Raw genomic sequence first — 19,427 nt, 5'->3', positions numbered from 1 at the left:
AGCCTCTCTCTCTGAGGTTCCTGAGGTACAATACAGATACTAGCCTCTCTCTCTGAGGTTCCTGAGGTACAATACAGATACTAGCCTCTCTCTCTGAGGTTCCTGAGGTACAATACAGATACTAGTCTCTCTCTCTGAGGTTCCTGAGGTACAATACAGATACTAGCCTCTCTCTCAGAGGTACAATACAGATACTAGCCTCTCTCTCTCTGAGGTTCCTGAGGTACAATACAGATACTAGCCTCTCTCTCTGAGGTTCCTGAGGTACAATACAGATACTAGCCTCTCTCTCTGAGGTTCCTGAGGTACAATACAGATACTAGCCTCTCTCTCTGAGGTTCCTGAGGTACAATACAGATACTAGCTTCTCTCTCTGAGGTTCCTGAGGTACAATACAGATACTAGCCTCTCTCTCTGAGGTTCCTGGGGTACAATACAGATACTAGCCTCTCTCTCTGAGGTTCCTGAGGTACAATACAGATCCTAGCCTCTCTCTGAGGTTCCTGAGGTACAATACAGCTACTAGCCTCTCTGATGTTCCTGAGGTACAATACAGATACTAGCCTCTCTCTGAGGTTCCTGAGGTACAATACAGCTACTAGACTCTCTGAGGTTCCTGAGGTACAATACATCTACTAGCCTCTCTCTCTGAGGTTGGTGAGGTACAATACATCTACTAGCCTCTCTCTCTGAGGTTGGTGAGGTACAATACAGATACTAGCCTCTCTCTCTCTCAGAGGTTCCTGAGGTACAATACAGATACTAGCCTCACTCTCTCTCAGAGGTTCCTGAGGTACAATACAGATACTAGCCTCACTCTCTCTCAGAGGTACAATACAGATACTAGCCTCACTCTCTCTCAGAGGTACAATACAGATACTAGCCTCACTCTCTCTCAGAGGTACAATACAGATACTAGCCTCACTCTCTCTCAGAGGTACAATACAGATTCTAGCCTCTCTCTGGGGTTGGTGAGGTACAATACAGATACTAGCCTCTCTCTGGGGTTGGTGAGGTACAATACAGATACTAGCCTCTCTCTGGGGTTGTTGAGGTACAATATAGATACTAGCCTCTCTCTCTGGGGTTGGTGGTGTACAATACAGATACTAGCCTCTCTCTGGGGTTGTTGAGGTACAATACAGATACTAGCCTCTCTGAGGTTCCCGAGGTACAATACAGATACTAGCCTCTCTGAAGTTCCTGAGGTACAACACAGATACTAGCCTCTCTCTCTGAGGTTCCTGAGGTACAATACAGATACTAGCCTCTCTCTCTGAGGTTCCTGAGGTACAATACAGATACTAGCCTCTCTCTCTGAGGTTCCTGAGGTACAATACAGATACTAGCCTCTCTCTCTGAGGTTCCTGAGGTACAATACAGATACTGGCCTCTCTCTCTGAGGTTCCTGAGGTACAATACAGATACTAGCCTCTCTCTCTGAGGTTCCTGGGGTACAATACAGATACTAGCCTCTCTCTCTGAGGTTCCTGAGGTACAATACAGATACTAGCCTCTCTCTCTGAGGTTCCTGAGGTACAATACAGATACTAGCCTCTCTCTCTGAGGTTCCTGAGGTACAATACAGATACTAGCCTCTCTCTCTGAGGTTCCTGAGGTACAATACAGATACTAGCCTCTCTCTCTGAGGTTCCTGAGGTACAATACAGATACTAGCCTCACTCTCTCTCAGAGGTACAATACAGATACTAGCCTCACTCTCTCTCAGAGGTACAATACAGATACTAGCCTCACTCTCTCTCAGAGGTACAATACAGATACTAGCCTCACTCTCTCACAGAGGTACAATACAGATACTAGCCTATCTCTGGGGTTGGTGAGGTACAATACAGATACTAGCCTCTCTCTGGGGTTGGTGAGGTACAATACAGATACTAGCCTCTCTCTGGGGTTGTTGAGGTACAATATAGATACTAGCCTCTCTCTCTGGGGTTGGTGAGGTACAATACAGATACTAGCCTCTCTCTAGGGTTGTTGAGGTACAATACAGATACTAGCCTCTCTGAGGTTCCCGAGGTACAATACAGATACTAGCCTCTCTGAGGTTCCTGAGGTACAATACAGATACTAGCCTCTCTCTGGGGTTGTTGAGGTACAATACAGATACTAGCCTCTCTCTCTGAGGTTCCTGAGGTACAATACAGATACTAGCCTCTCTCTCTGAGGTTCCTGAGGTACAATACAGATACTAGCCTCTCTCTCTGAGGTTCCTGAGGTACAATACAGATACTAGCCTCACTCTCTCTCAGAGGTACAATACAGATACTAGCCTCACTCTCTCTCAGAGGTACAATACAGATACTAGCCTATCTCTGGGGTTGGTGAGGTACAATACAGATACTAGCCTCTCTCTGGGGTTGGTGAGGTACAATACAGATACTAGCCTCTCTCTGGGGTTGTTGAGGTACAATACAGATACTAGCCTCTCTGAGGTTCCTGAGGTACAATACAGATACTAGCCTCTCTGAGGTTCCTGAGGTACAATACAGATACTAGCCTCTCTCTGGGGTTGTTGAGGTACAATACAGATACTAGCCTCTCTCTCTGAGGTTCCTGAGGTACAATACAGATACTAGCCTCTCTCTCTGAGGTTCCTGAGGTACAATACAGATACTAGCCTCTCTCTCTGAGGTTCCTGAGGTACAATACAGATACTAGCCTCTCTCTCTGAGGTTCCTGAGGTACAATACAGATACTAGCCTCTCTCTCTGAGGTTCCTGAGATACAATACAGATACTAGCCTCTCTCTCTGAGGTTCCTGAGGTACAATACAGATACTAGCCTCTCTCTGAGGTTCCTGAGGTACAATACAGATACTAGCCTCTCTCTCTGAGGTTCCTGAGGTACAATACAGATACTAGCCTCTCTGAGGTTCCTGAGGTACAATACATCTACTAGCCTCTCTCTCTGAGGTTGGTGAGGTACAATACATCTACTAGCCTCTCTCTCTGAGGTTGGTGAGGTACAATACAGATACTAGCCTCTCTCTCTGGAGGTTGGTGAGGTACAATACAGATACTAGCCTCTCTCTGAGGTTGGTGAGGTACAATACATCTACTAGCCTCTCTCTGAGGTTCCTGAGGTACAATACAGATTCTAGACTCTCTCTGGGGTTGTTGAGGTACAATACAGATACTAGCCTCTCTCTGAGGTTGTTGAGGTACAATATAGATATTAGCCTCTCTCTCTCTGAGGTTCCTGAGGTACAATACAGATACTAGCCTCTCTCTGAGGTTCCTGAGGTACAATACAGATTCTAGCCTCTCTCTCTGAGGTTGTTGAGGTACAATACAGATTCTAGCCTCTCTCTGGGGTTGTTGAGGCACAATACAGATTCTAGCCTTTCTCTCTGAGGTTGTTGAGGTACAATACAGATACTAGCCTCTCTCTCTGAGGTACAATACAGATTCTAGCCTCTCTCTCAGAGGTTGCTGAGGTATTGTAGTGCTTCAGTGCATTCAGAGCAGCCTTGGTCCCTGGTTGGTTGGCTGGCTGCATGCAAAGTGCTGTTTGATAGAGCCTTGGCAGGTGGGCAGGCGCTCTACAACATCAATTACCCCTCACTAATTGAGTACAAAGCACCACTATTCACCACTATTCCCCTACTAAAGCAGACATGTCACAGTGCAGCAGAGAGACCTGGTATGCGTGGCACCCAAATGGCACCCCATTCCCTATATAGTGCACTATTTTAGACCAGAGCCCTGTTCTCTATATAGTGCACTACTTCAGACCAGAGCCCTATTCCCTATATAGTGCACTACTTCAGACCAGAGCCCTATTCCCTATATAGTGCACTACTTTAGACCAGAGCCCTATTCCCTATATAGTGCACTACTTTAGACCAGAGCCATATTCCCTATATAGTGCACTACTTTAGACCAGAGCCCTATTCCCTATATAGTGCACTACATTAGACCAGAGCCCTATTCCCTATATAGTGCACTACTTTAGACCAGAGCCCTATTCCCTATATAGTGCACTGCTTTAGACCAAAGCCATAGGGGTCTATATAGGGAATAGGGTGCCATTTGTGATGCAGACCAAGAGCTTGGCCTGGGTCCTCGTTCCTGTCACAGGGACACAGCCAAGTCTCCTCAGCCTTATTTCACCCATATAAACCCTAAAAAATCCTTATTCACCCAATAAACCATCCCACCAGCTCTCTCTCTCTAACTCGACCCCTCTCTTTTGTCCCTGTTCTGGGGACTACGTTTCCCACATGAAGTATCAACAGACTAGAGAATTTAGAGGAAGTTCATTTTATTCATTCCAAAAGGCATAACGAATACATTTTCAATCTATTCATGAGGCTACACATGGCAACTGGTACTTACCATGCTAGAGTGGACGGTGGCCTGCTCGATGTGTCTGGAACCTGGTCCTTACCATGCTAGAGTGGACGGTGGCCTGCTCGATGTGTCTGGAAACTGGTACTTACCATGCTAGAGTGGACGGTGGCCTGCTCGATGTGTCTGGAAACAGGTCCTTACCATGCTAGAGTGGACGGTGGCCTGCTCGATGTGTCTGGAACCTGGTACTTACCATGCTAGAGTGGATGGTGGCCTGCTCGATGTGTCTGGAAACAGGTCCTTACCATGCTAGAGTGGACGGTGGCCTGCTCGATGTGTCTGGAACCAGGTACTTACCATGCTAGAGTGGACGGTGGCCTGCTCAATGTATCTGGAAACAGGTACTTACCATGCTAGAGTGGACGGTGGCCTGCTCAATGTGTCTGGGAACAGGTCCTTACCATGCTAGAGTGGACGGTGGCCTGCTCGATGTATCTGGAAACAGGTCCTATCATGCTAGAGTGGACGGTGGCCTGCTCGATGTGTCTGGAAACAGGTCCTTACCATGCTAGAGTGGACGGTGGCCTGCTCGATGTGTCTGGAACCTGGTACTTACCATGCTAGAGTGGACGGTGGCCTGCTCGATGTGTCTGGAAACTGGTACTTACCATGCTAGAGTGGACGGTGGCCTGCTCGATGTGTCTGGGAACAGGTCCTTACCATGCTAGAGTGGACGGTGGCCTGCTCGATGTGTCTGGGAACAGGTCCTTACCATGCTAGAGTGGACGGTGGCCTGCTCGATATATCTGGCGATCCCCGTCACAAAGGCATTACGGTCTTCGAAGTTGGTGTTGAAGTTGGGCTGCAAAGAGATGGGATGTTAGATTGGAATCAAAGGAAGGCTAACAGTTTGCTCTGTGCACGGCGCACAGACACGGTGCAAATGAATACTGTAATTACCTGGTCTGAGAACAGTTCTTACCTGGTACATGAGAGAGCAGGGCAGGGGCTCGATGCAGGGCTGCTGGTCTGGTAACAGTTCTTACCTGGTACATGAGGGAGCAGGACAGGGGCTCGATGCCGGGCTGCTGGTCTGAGAACAGTTCTTACCTGGTACATGAGGGAGCAGGGCAGGGGCTCGATGCAGGGCTGCTGGTCTGGGAGAGGCAGCTCCTCCAGAAGGTCCACATTGGACAGAGCATCCTCCAGGGTCACTGTGGACGCCATGCTGCAGCAACAACACACAGATATAGGAGTTAGAGATATGATGCTGGAACATACAGATATAGGAGTTAGAGATATGATGCTGGAACATACAGATATAGGAGTTAGAGATATGATGCTGCTGGAACACACAGATATAGGAGTTAGAGATATGATGCTGCAACAACACACAGATATAGGAGTTAGAGACATGATGCTGCTGGAACAAGACAGATATAGGAGTTAGAGATATGATGCTGCAACAACACACAGATATAGGAGTTAGAGATATGATGCTGCTGGAACACAAGAGATATAGGAGTTAGAGATATGATGCTTCAACAACACACAGATATAGGAGTTAGAGATATGATGCTTCAACAACACACAAATATAGGAGTTAGAGACATGATGCTGCTGCAACAACATACAGATAGAGGAGTTAGAGACATGATGCTTCAACAACACACAGATATAGGAGTTAGAGATATGATGCCGCTGCAACAACACACAGATAGAGGAGTTAGAGACATGATGCCGCTGCTGGAACAACACACAGATATAGGAGTTAGAGACATGATGCTGCTGCAACAACACACAGATAGAGGAGTTAGAGACATGATGCTGCTGCAACAACACACAGATAGAGGAGTTAGAGACATGATGCTGCTGCAACAACACACAGATAGAGGAGTTAGAGACATGATGCCGCTGCAACAACACACAGATAGAGGAGTTAGAGATATGATGCTGCTGCAACAACACACAGATATAGGAGTTAGAGATATGATGCTGCTGCAACAACACACAGATATAGGAGTTAGAGATATGATGCCGCTGCAACAACACACAGATATAGGAGTTAGAGATATGATGCTACAACAACAAAACAGATATAGGAGTTAGAGATATGATGCCGCTGCTGGAACAAGACAGATATAGGAGTTAGAGATATGATGCCGCTGCTGGAACAAGACAGATATAGGAGTTAGAGATATGATGCCGCTGCTGGAACAAGACAGATATAGGAGTTAGAGATATGATGCCGCTGCTGGAACAAGACAGATATAGGAGTTAGAGATATGATGCCGCTGCTGGAACAAGACAGATATAGGAGTTAGAGACATGATGCCGCTGCAACAACACACAGATATAGGAGTTAGAGACATGATGCCGCTGCAACAACACACAGATATAGGAGTTAGAGACATGATGCCGCTGCAACAACACACAGATAAGACGGTCCCCAACCTATCGTGTTTTTGGTTTGTTTATTTGCAACTTATTGTTTTACTATTTTGTACATAATGTTGCAGTGACCGTCTCTTACGACCGAAAATAACTTCCAGACATCAGGACTGTGATTACTCACCACGGACTAGCAGAATCCTTTTTTTCCTTTCACGACTCTGACGAGCCCGACGAGAAGGATAGATATACTGCTTTCTCGCGGAAGATAAGATTAAACTACCAACAGGACATTCAAAACTGTAATATCTTATGCTTCACGGAGCCGTGGCTGAACGACGACATTATCAACATACAGCTGGCTGGTTATACGCTGTACCGGCAGGATAGAACAGCGGCGTCTGGTAAGACAAGGGGTGGAGGACTATGTATTTTTGTAAATAACAGCTGGTGCACGATATCTAAGGAAGTCTCAAGCTATTGCTCGCCTGAGGTAGAATAGCTAATGATATTCTGTAGATCAACTATCTACTGAGAGAGTTTTCATCTGTATTCTTCTATTTTTCGTAGCTGTTTACATACCACCACAGTCAGAGGCTGGCACTAAGACAGCATTGAATGAGCTGTATTCTTCCATAAGCAAACGCTCACCCAGAGGCGGCGCTCCTAGTGGCCGGGGACTTTAATGCAGGGAAACTTAAATCCCTTTTACCAAATTTCTATGAACATAATAAATGTGCAACTAGAGGGAAAATAATTCTAGACCACCTTTACTTCACACACAGAGACGCATACAAAGCTCTCCCTCACCCTCCATTTGACAAATCTGACCATAATTCTATTCTCCTGATTCCTGCTTACACACAAAAATTAAAGCAGGAAGCACCAGTGACTAGATCAATAAAAAAGTGATCAGAGGAAGCAGATGCTAATCTACAGGACAGTTTTGGTCATTTATGAACATTTGAACATCTTGGCCATGTTCTGTTATAATCTCCAGGACTGGCCACCCCACATAGCCTGGTTCCTCTCTAGGTTTCTTCCTAGGTTTTGGCCTTTCTAGGGAGTTTTTCCTAGCCACCGTGCTTCTACACCTGCATTGCTTGCTGTTTTGGGTTTTAGGCTGGGTTTCTGTACAGCACTTTGAAATATCAGCTGATGTACGAAGGGCTATATAAATACATTTGATTTGATTTGATTTTGATTTGATTTTGCAGCATAGACTGGAATATGTTCCGGGATTCTTCCGATTGCATTGAGGGATACACCACATCAGTCACTGGCTTCTTCAATAAGTGCATCGATGACGTCGTCCCCACAGTAACCATACGTACATACCCCAAACCAGAAGTCATGGATTACAGGCAGAACCCACACTGAGCTAAAGGCTAGAGCTGCCGCTTTCAAGGAGTGGGACTCCAACCTGGAAGCTTATAAGAAATCCCACTATGCCCTCCGAGGAAACATCAAACAGGCAAAGCGTCAATACAGGACTGAGATCGAATCGTACTACAGCGGATCTGACGCTCGTCTGATGTGGCAGGGCTTGCAAACCATTGCAGACTACAAAGGGAAGCACAGTGACACGAGCCTACCAGACGAGCTAAACTACTTCCATGCTCGCTTTGAAGCAAATAACACTGTAACATGCATGAGAGCACCAGCTGTTCTCGGAAGACTATGTGATCACGCTCTCCGCAGCCGATGTGAGTAAGACCTTTAAACAGGTCAATATTCACAAGGCCGCAGGGCCAGGCAGATTACCAGGACGTGTACTCTGAGCATGCGCTGACCGACTGGCAATTGTCTTCACTAACATTTTCAACCTGTCCCTGTCTGAGTCTGTAATACCAGCATGTTTTAAGCAGACCACCATAGTGCCCGTGCCCAAGAACATTACGGTAACCTGCCTAAATGACTACCGACACGTAGCACTCACGTCTGTAGCCATGAAGTGCTTTGAAAGGCTGGTCATGGCTCACATCAACACCATTATCTCAGAAACCCTAGACCCACTCCAATTTGCATACTGCCCCAACAGATCCATAGATTATGCAATCTCTATTGCACTCCATACTGCCCTTTCACACCTGGACAAAAGGAAAACCTATGTGAGAATGCTCTTCATTGACTCCAGCTCAGGGTTCAACACCATAGTGCCCTCCAAGCTCATCACTAAGCTAAGGACCCTGGGACTAAACACCTCCCTCTGCAACTGGAACCTGGACTTCCTGATGGGCCACCCTCAGGTGGTAAGGGTAGGTAACAACACATCCGCCACGCTGATCCTCAACACAGGGGCCCCTCAGGGGTACATGCTCAGTCCCCTCCTGTACTCCATGTTCGCTCATGACTGCACGGCCAGGCAAGACTCCAACACCATCACAACAGTGGTAAGCCTGATCACGACAACGATGAGACAGCCTAAAGGGAGGAGGTCAGAGACCTGGCCGTGTGGTGCAAGGACAACAACCTCTCCCTCAATGTGATCAAGACAAAGGAGATGATTGTGGACTACAGGAGAAGGAGGACCGAGCACGCCCCCATTCTCATCGATGGGGCTGTAGTGGAGCAGGTTGAGAGCTTCAAGTACCTTGGTGTCCACATCACCAACAAACGAACATGGTCCAAACACACCAAGACAGAAGAGGGCACGACAAAACCTATTCCCCCTCAGGCGACTGAAAAGATTTGGCATGGGTCCTTAGATCCTCAAAAAGTTCTACAGCTGCACCATCGAGAGCATCACTGCCTGGTATGGCAACTGCCTGGCATGGCCAATTAATTAGGGCTGATTTCAAGTTTTCATAGCAATCGGTAACCTTTTTGGACGCCGATTATGGCTGATTACATGAGGAAACTGCGTGGCAGGCTGACCACCTGTTATGCGAGTGCAGCGTCAAAAGGACCTTGTGGCTGCAAGGAGCCAAGGTAAGTTGCTAGCTAGCATTAAACTGATAGTTTTTTATAAGATACATTTTCACATAATCACTAGTTAACTACACATGGTTTCTGATATTACTAGTTTAACTAGCTTGTCCTGCGTTGCATATAATCAATGAGGTGCCTGTTAATTTATCATCGAATCACAGCCTACTTCAACTTTGCCAAATGGGTGATGATTTAACAAAAGCACATTAGCGAAAAAACCATAAACATCAACATCAAAAATAAATACAGAGCTGTGCAACCAGAGACTCTGGGTTCGCGCCCAGGCTCTGTCGTAACCGGCCGCGACCAGGAGATCCGTGGGGCGACGCACAATTGGCCAAGCGTCGTCCGGGCTAGGGAGGGCTTGGCCGGTAGGAATATCCTTGTCTCATCGCGCACCAGCGACTCATGTGGCGGCCCGGGCGCAGTGCACGCTAACCAAGGTTGCCAGGTGCACGGTGTTTCCTCCGACACATTGGTGCGGCTGGCTTCCGGGTTGGATGTGCGGAGTCAGGGAAATGCAACAGTTTGGGCCGCCTGGCTCATTGCGAACTGTTTCTTCCTAACAAAGACCGTAATTCATTTGCCAGAATTTTACATAATTATGACATAACATTGAAGGTTGTACAATGTAACAGCAACATTTAGACTTATGGATGCCACCCGTTCGACAAAATATGGAATGGTTCCGTATTTCACTGAAGGAATAAATGTTTTGTTTTCAAAATGATAGTTTCCGGATTTGACCATATTAATGACCAAAGGCTTGTATTTCTGTGTTTATTATTTTATAATTAAGTATATGATTTGATAGAGCAGTCTAACTGAGCGGTGGTAGGCAGCAGCATGCTGGTAAGCATTCATTCAAACAGCACTTTACTGCGTTTGCGAGCAGCTCTTAGCAATGCTTGAAGCACAGCACAGCACAGTTTATTTATTTTATTTCACCTTTATTTAACCAGGTAGGCTAGTTGAGAACAAGTTCTCATTTGCAACTGCGACCTGGCCAAGATAAAGCAAAGCAGTGAGACACATACACAACACAAAGTTACACATGGAATTAACAAACATACAGTCACTAACACAATAGAAAAGTCTATATACAGTGTGTGCAAATGAGGTAGGATTAGGGAGGTAAGGTAATAAATAGGCCATAGTGGCAAAATAATTACAATTTCGCAATTAAACACTGGAGTGACAGATGTGCAGAAGATGAATATGCAAGTAGAGATACTGGGGTGCAAAAACAATATATAACAATATGGGGATGAGGTAGTTGGGTGGGCTGTTTACAGATGGGCTATGTACACATGCAATTATCTGTAAGCTGCTCTGACAGCTGATGCTTAAAGTTAGCGGGGGAGATATGAGTCTCCAGTTTATGACTTCAAGCCTATCAACTCCTGAGATTAAACTGGCAATACTAAAGTGCCTATAAGAACATCCAATAGTCAAAGGTATATGAAATACAAATGGTATAGAAACAATTGTCTAAGCGTCATAATTCCTATAATAACTACAACCTAAAACTTCTTAACTGGGAATATTGAAGTCTCATGTTAAAAGGAACCACCAGCTTTCATATGTTCTCATGTTCTGAGCAAGGAACTGAAACGTTAGCTTTTTTACATGGCACATATTGCACTTTTACTTTTTTCTCCAACACTGTTTCTGCATTATTTAAACCAAATGGAATGTTTCATTATTTACTTGATGTATTATATGTTTTATGTTGAAATAAAAGTGTTCATTCATTGTTTATTTATTCATTTATTGTTGTAATTGTCATTGTTACAAATACATGTAAAAATCGGGGCTGATTAATCGGTATCGGCATTGAAAAATCATAAACATAACCTCTAGTGCGTACGGCCCAGAACATCACTGGGCCCAAGCTTCCTGCCATTCAGGACCTCTATACCAGGCAGTGTCAGAGGAAGGCCCTAATAAATTGTCAAAGACTCCAGCCACCCAAGTCATAGACTGTTCTCTCCACTACCACACGGCAAGCAGTACCGGAGCGCAGAGTCTAGGTCCAAAATGCTTCTCAACAGCTTCTACCCCCGAGCCATAAGACTCCTGAACAGCTAATCAAATGTTTATTATCTATGCATAGTCACTTTAATAACTCTACCTACATGTACATATTACCCGGAGAAACCGGTACCCCCATACATTGACTCTGTATCCCCTGTATATAGCCTCCACATTGACTCTGTACCGTAATACCCTGTATATAGCCTCCACATTGACTCTGTACCCCTGTATATAGCCTCCACATTGACTCTGTACCGTAATACCCTGTATATAGCCTCCACATTGACTCTGTACCCCTGTATATAGCCTCCACATTGACACCTGTTGTATTCAGCATTTCACTGTGAGGTCTACTACACCTGTTGTATTCAGCATTTCACTGTAAGGTCTACTACACCTGTTGTATTCAGCATTTCACTGTAAGGTCTACTACACCTGTTGTATTCAGCATTTCACTGTAAGGTCTACTACACCTGTTGTATTCAGCATTTCACTGTAGGGTCTACTACACCTGTTGTATTCAGCATTTCACTGTGAGGTCTACTACACCTGTTGTATTCAGCATTTCACTGTGAGGTCTACTACACCTGTTGTATTCAGCATTTCACTGTGAGGTCTACACCTGTTGTATTCAGCATTTCACTGTAAGGTCTACTACACCTGTTGTATTCAGCATTTCACTGTGAGGTCTACACCTGTTGTATTCAGCATTTCACTGTAAGGTCTACAACTGTTGTATTCAGCATTTCACTGTAAGGTCTACTACACCTGTTGTATTCAGCATTTCACTGTGAGGTCTACTACACCTGTTGTATTCAGCATTTCACTGTGAGGTCTACACCTGTTGTATTCAGCATTTCACTGTAAGGTCTACTACACCTGTTGTATTCAGCATTTCACTGTGAGGTCTACACCTGTTGTATTCAGCATTTCACTGTAAGGTCTACAACTGTTGTATTCAGCATTTCACTGTAAGGTCTACAACTGTTGTATTCAGCATTTCACTGTAAGGTCTACTACACCTGTTGTATTCAGCATTTCACTGTGAGGTCTACACCTGTTGTATTCAGCATTTCACTGTAAGGTCTACTACACCTGTTGTATTCAGCATTTCACTGTAAGGTCTACAACTGTTGTATTCAGCATTTCACTGTAAGGTCTACTACACCTGTTGTATTCAGCATTTCACTGTGAGGTCTACTACACCTGTTGTATTCAGCATTTCACTGTGAGGTCTACACCTGTTGTATTCAGCATTTCACTGTAAGGTCTACTACACCTGTTGTATTCAGCATTTCACTGTGAGGTCTACACCTGTTGTATTCAGCATTTCACTGTAAGGTCTACAACTGTTGTATTCAGCATTTCACTGTGAGGTCTACACCTGTTGTATTCAGCATTTCACTGTAAGGTCTACAACTGTTGTATTCAGCATTTCACTGTGAGGTCTACACCTGTTGTATTCAGCATTTCACTGTAAGGTCTACAACTGTTGTATTCAGCATTTCACTGTAAGGTCTACTACACCTGTTGTATTCAGCATTTCACTGTGAGGTCTACTACACCTGTTGTATTCAGCATTTCACTGTGAGGTCTACACCTGTTGTATTCAGCATTTCACTGTAAGGTCTACTACACCTGTTGTATTCAGCATTTCACTGTGAGGTCTACACCTGTTGTATTCAGCATTTCACTGTAAGGTCTACAACTGTTGTATTCAGCATTTCACTGTGAGGTCTACACCTGTTGTATTCAGCATTTCACTGTAAGGTCTACAACTGTTGTATTCAGCATTTCACTGTGAGGTCTACACCTGTTGTATTCAGCATTTCACTGTAAGGTCTACAACTGTTGTATTCAGCATTTCACTGTGAGGTCTACACCTGTTGTATTCAGCATTTCACTGTGAGGTCTACACCTGTTGTATTCAGCATTTCACTGTAAGGTCTACAACTGTTGTATACGGGGCATGTGACAAATACAATGTATATATATATATATATTTTATATATATATATATAAATGATTAGCTTTTAAATGATATCGAACACAACCATGTATCTTTTCCAGTGATGAAGACATATCTCATGGCACAGTGGGGTAAATAGGTCTTAGTGTTTTAGTCACTTTCTGTGCACTTCTACAACGAGCAAATATATCTGGAAGGTTTCATTCAAATCAAAAAGGGTGCTGTCAAAAAGTGATTGAATTCAAATGGATTTACCCCCATAAGAGGCTTAACTGCCCTGGTACCAGGAATAGCCCTAGGAGGGGGAGAGCAAGCAGCACAGGAAACAGAGAGCCACAGCTAGCCCTAACTGAGACAGACAGGCTCTGGGGACACAGCTAGCCCTAACTGAGACAGACAGGCTCTGGGGACACAGCTAGCCCTAACTGAGACAGACAGGCTCTGGGGACACAGCTAGCCCTAACTGAGACAGACAGGCTCTGGGGACACAGCTAGCCCTAACTGAGACAGACAGGCTCTGTGGACACAGCTAGCCCTAACTGAGACAGACAGGCTCTGGGGACACAGCTAGCCCTAACTGAGACAGACAGGCTCTGGGGACACAGCTAGCCCTAACTGAGACAGACAGGCTCTGGGGACACAGCTAGCCCTAACTGAGACAGACAGGCTCTGGGGACACAGCTAGCCCTAACTGAGACAGACAGGCTCTGGGGACACAGCTAGCCCTAACTGAGACAGACAGGCTCTGGGGACACAGCTAGCCCTAACTGAGACAGACAGGCTCTGGGGCACAGCTAGCCCTAACTGAGACAGACAGGCTCTGGGGACACAGCTAGCCCTAACTGAGACAGACAGGCTCTGTGGACACAGCTAGCCCTAACTGAGACAGACAGGCTCTGGGGACACAGCTAGCCCTAACTGAGACAGACAGGCTCTGGGGACACAGCTAGCCCTAACTGAGACAGACAGGCTCTGGGGACACAGCTAGCCCTAACTGAGACAGACAGGCTCTGGGGACACAGCTAGCCCTAACTGAGACAGACAGGCTCTGGGGACACAGCTAGCCCTAACTGAGACAGACAGACAGGCTCTGGGGACACAGCTAGCCCTAACTGAGACAGACAGACAGGCTCTGGGGACACAGCTAGCCCTAACTGAGACAGACAGACAGGCTCTGGGGACACAGCTAGCCCTAACTGAGACAGACAGACAGGCTCTGGGGACACAGCTAGCCCTAACTGAGACAGACAGACAGGCTCTGGGGACACAGCTAGCCCTAACTGAGACAGACAGGCTCTGGGGACACAGCTAGCCCTAACTGAGACAGACAGGCTCTGGGGACACAGCTAGCCCTAACTGAGACAGACAGGCTCTGGGGACACAGCTAGCCCTAACTGAGACAGACAGGCTCTGGGGACACAGCTAGCCCTAACTGAGACAGACAGGCTCTGGGGACACAGCTAGCCCTAACTGAGACAGACAGGCTCTGGGGACACAGCTAGCCCTAACTGAGACAGACAGACAGGCTCTGGGGACACAGCTAGCCCTAACTGAGACAGACAGACAGGCTCTGGGGACACAGCTAGCCCTAACTGAGACAGACAGACAGGCTCTGGGGACACAGCTAGCCCTAACTGAGACAAACAGACAGGCTCTGGGGACACAGCTAGCCCTAACTGAGACAGACAGACAGGCTCTGGGGACACAGCTAGCCCTAACTGAGACAGACAGACAGGCTCTGGGGACACAGCTAGCCCTAACTGAGACAGACAGACAGGCTCTGGGGACACAGCTAGCCCTAACTGAGACAGACAGACAGGCTCTGGGGACACAGCTAGCCCTAACTGAGACAGACAGACAGGCTCTGGGGACACAGCTAGCCCTAACTGAGACAGACAGACAGGCTCTGGGGACACAGCTAGCCCTAACTGAGACAGACAGACAGGCTCTGGGGACACAGCTAGCCCTAACTGAGACAGACAGACAGGCTCTGGGGACACAGCTAGCCCTAACTGAGACAGACAGGCTCTGGGGACACAGCTAGCCCTAACTGAGACAGACAGGCTCTGGGGACACAGCTAGCCCTAACTGAGACAGACAGGCTCTGGGGACACAGCTAGCCCTAACTGAGACAGACAGGCTCTGGGGACACAGCTAGCCCTAACTGAGACAGACAGACAGGCTCTGGGGACACAGCTAGCCCTAACTGAGACAGACAGACAGGCTCTGGGGACACAGCTAGCCCTAACTGAGACAGACAGACAGGCTCTGGGGACACAGCTAGCCCTAACTGAGACAGACAGACAGGCTCTGGGGACACAGCTAGCCCTAACTGAGACAGACAGGCTCTGGGGACACAGCTAGCCCTAACTGAGACAGACAGGCTCTGTGGACACAGAGGACTCTGGTGTAAAGTAGTGCACTATATAGGGAATAGCGTGCAGTTTGGAAAGCAGCCCCAGAGCAGAGTAAAGGCGTCCTCATGCTTCAGTTCAGCTGGCGACCTGAACGAATGTGCTTGCATACTACCTTAAAAGACCTTAGTTATATTGTTGTTTTTCAAGCTGTTTGTCCATTTTGAGACACCGTAGCCAAAATAGTCTGAATTAATCTAAGATAACTCAAGAAATTTGCCATTCATTTAAAACTTTTTGCCAAGGAGATCTTAGTTGCTCAATTTGACATCTAACTAGTAATGTTTGGTTCAGTATTTCTCAATGAAAACATGTGCATGAAAATGAGCCGTCTCTCATTGAATGACAAATACTTAATTGAAGAATCCCTGCTGACCAATCACAGACGGAGGGGGGTGGACCTCCCACTACTGACTTCAGCTTGTTTCCGAACTTCACTAAATGTCATCATAACGCACAAACTGTTTCGGCTGGGAAGCACGCAGACGCCTTAACAGACAGGAACCGGAGTAAAGCTGGCTAGTTGGGTTAGATAGGACTCTCTCTCTAGATAGGGTCAGGGTTATAGGGTTAGGGTTAGGGTCAGGGTTATAGGGTCAGGGTTAGGGTCAGGGTTATAGGGTCAGGGTTATAGGGTCAGGGTTAGGATCAGGGTTAGGGTCAGGGTTAGAACATATGTCAAATGACTCATTCATATTCCTGTGCACGGAAGCAGAGACACGCAGTACTGCACTAGCAGGACGTGGATTGTCTTAGGGCCAGGGTCAGGGTTAGGGTTAGGGTTATAGGGTCAGGGTTAGGGATATAGGGTTAGGGTTAGGATCAGGGTTAGGGTCAGGGTTATAGGGTTAGGGTTAGGATCAGGGTTAGGGTCAGGGTTATAGGGTCAGGGTTAGGGTTATAGGGTTAGGATCAGGGTTAGGGTCAGGGTTATAGGGTTAGGGTCAGGGTTATGGTCAGGGTTATAGGGTCAGGGTTAGGGTTATAGGGTTAGGGTTATAGGGTTAGGATCAGGGTTAGGGTCAGGGTTAGGGTCAGGGTTATAGGGTCAGGTTATAGGGTTAGGGTCAGGGTTATAGGGTTAGGGTTAGGGTCAGGGTTATAGGGTTAGGGTCAGGGTTATAGGGTTAGAGTCAGGGTTATAGGATCAGGGTTAGGGTCAGGGTTATAGGGTTAGGGTCAGGGTTAGTGTTAGGGTTATAGGGTCAGGTTATAGGGTTAGGTTTAGGGTCAGGGTTAGGGTCAGGGTTAGGATCAGGGTTAGTGTTAGGGTCAGGGTTAGTGTTAGGGTCAGGGTTAGGGTCAGGGTTAGGGTCAGTGTTAGGGTCAGGGTTAGGGTCAGATAAAGGCTCTGTTGGAAATAAACTCTCCTCTCACACCCAAAGACTCTGGTTCTGGTGAAGCCTGGTCCTGGGTTATACTGCAGCTTGGTCTGGTTCTGGATTTGTTTTGGTGGAGGGTAGGATACATACTCCGCTTGTCCGTCCATTCATTTACAGGGGTTTCATACTGGTTATTTTGACAGCAGGAGTTTATTGTGATTTCACACCTTATATATTTCTGACATGGGGGTTCGTTCACTCTGACATACTGCTAACTTATTGCAGCTGCGCAAGTTCTGTTCTACAGAAGTGACTGGAGATTGAATCCCCCGAGCTGACAAGGTGGAAATCTGTCATTCTGCCCCTGAACGAGGCAGTTAACCCACTGTTCATAGGCCGTCATTGAAAAAAAGAATGTGTTCTTAACTGACTTGTCTAGTTAAATAAAGGTGTAAAAAAAAAAAATGGAATGCCGATTTCCGATTGTTATGAAAACCTGAATTCGGCCCGAATTAATCGGCCATTCCGATTAGCCCAGATATACCGGGGCCCATATATACCGGGGCCCAGATATACCGGGGTCCTGTCGGCCCCCTCCCCCATCTACAGATGCAATCTTTCACTTCTCCTAAAACAGCAACTCTCCCCCCTCTCTCTACTGCGCTTTGCCTGATCATACAAGGAAGGAAGTCGCTGAGCAAACACACAAACTAAGATCCTTGCTGGAGGGTAACTAAGACCTACTGCACAGCCCTTGTCAACACACATCAACAAAGACATTTAGTTCCATCATTTACCTAACAGAGATCTGGTTCAAATACATTCCACCCCTTTAACATCTCATTTTGCAGAGCAATGGGCATGACTTTAGTTCAGAAATAATCATAAAATGTTGACTTTGAAATCTCTAATCCTCAATATAACAGTCAATTATTTGGAGAACTGGTTTAACGTTGTCTTTTGTCATTGGTTTGTCAGTCAACAACCATGATTTGTTTGAAAATGATTCCTGTCCGTTTGACTCGCCTGTATGAGACTGACTCCTGAAGTGCGGATATGTGTCTGATTCCTGCCCGTTTGACTCGCCTGTATGAGACTGACTCCTGAAGTGCGGATATACGTCTGATTCCTGAGCAGGAGAGCAGCCTGTTGCGTGTGCCAAGATCCTAACTAGTCTGATTAGTCGCTCAGTAAATCGGGCCCACAGTAGAGCTTTAGACAAGGAAAATGAATGTGCGGTTTATCTACATGCCTTTTCTTTCATGAATCAACACAATAAACACATACCTATTTATTTTTTGCCGTATAAATAAGATAAAACGCTACGTTTCTTGTGCACAAAACCCATAACTAATAAAACAAGGCGAATACACAAAAGACAACACCCATAAAGAAACATCCCAGAGAGTTTGAGGCGATAGATAACGTCAGTCACAACACAGTGTAAATGTCCCCAGCTGACTATAGTATAGTAACTACCTACTCACCCCAAGTTATTCTCCTGGGAATTTGGTCCTCTTAACCAAATTAAAAACCCTTCTAAAACTACTATTCACAATATGGACGCTCCTGGGACGCAATGGTGTATGAAAAGCGAGGATATCCCAGTTTGTAGTCAGTGAAATCTTCTTCCCTTGTCAGTGTAACAGAGGCAGCAGGCGAGGATTTGTGCAGAGCAGGGAGTTTCTGTCCCATTGACTGAACCAAAGAAAATGTTTTTCTTCTTTGTTATCATGGAATTCGTATATTTGTTTGTACTTGCTGCCACCTACTGTGCAGGAGTGTGTGGTTAATCACGATACGGTTTGTGAAAAATTACACTATTACAAATTACCACCATCTATATACCACTATTACATACCACCAACATCTATATACCACTATTACATACCCCCATCTATATACCACTATTACATACCACTATTACATACCACTATTACATACCACCAACATCTATATACCACTATTACATACCACCAACTATATACCACTATTACATACCACCAACTAACATCTATGTACCACTATTACATACCCCCATCTATATACC

At 46.0% G+C, this 19,427-nt stretch overlaps 1 protein-coding gene across 3 annotated transcripts in view; it reads right to left on the bottom strand.

The window, feature by feature from the left end:
• Positions 1-19,082, bottom strand: part of LOC109886001 (cytoplasmic FMR1-interacting protein 1 homolog) — a 132,158-nt gene extending 113,076 nt beyond the window's left edge. The window contains exons 1-3 of one of the 3 annotated variants that reach the window (XM_031822269.1): positions 18,865-19,082; positions 5,424-5,541; positions 5,086-5,175 (exon numbers count right to left, since the gene is read on the bottom strand). In XM_031822269.1, coding sequence (XP_031678129.1) covers positions 5,086-5,175; positions 5,424-5,540 — 207 coding nt within the window. In that variant the 5' untranslated portion in view covers position 5,541; positions 18,865-19,082. Of the gene's footprint in view, positions 1-4,358; positions 4,383-5,085; positions 5,176-5,359; positions 5,390-5,423; positions 5,542-18,864 lie in introns of those variants that run through there. The other 2 variants (XM_031822270.1, XM_031822271.1) reach the window with 2 other exon arrangements.
• Between the last annotated feature and the right edge of the window lie 345 nt (positions 19,083-19,427).

This window comes from Oncorhynchus kisutch, linkage group LG4, assembly GCF_002021735.2.
Source record: "Oncorhynchus kisutch isolate 150728-3 linkage group LG4, Okis_V2, whole genome shotgun sequence".
Classification (NCBI taxonomy): domain Eukaryota; kingdom Metazoa; phylum Chordata; class Actinopteri; order Salmoniformes; family Salmonidae; genus Oncorhynchus; species Oncorhynchus kisutch.
This window is presented reverse-complemented; position numbering and strand designations above follow the sequence as displayed.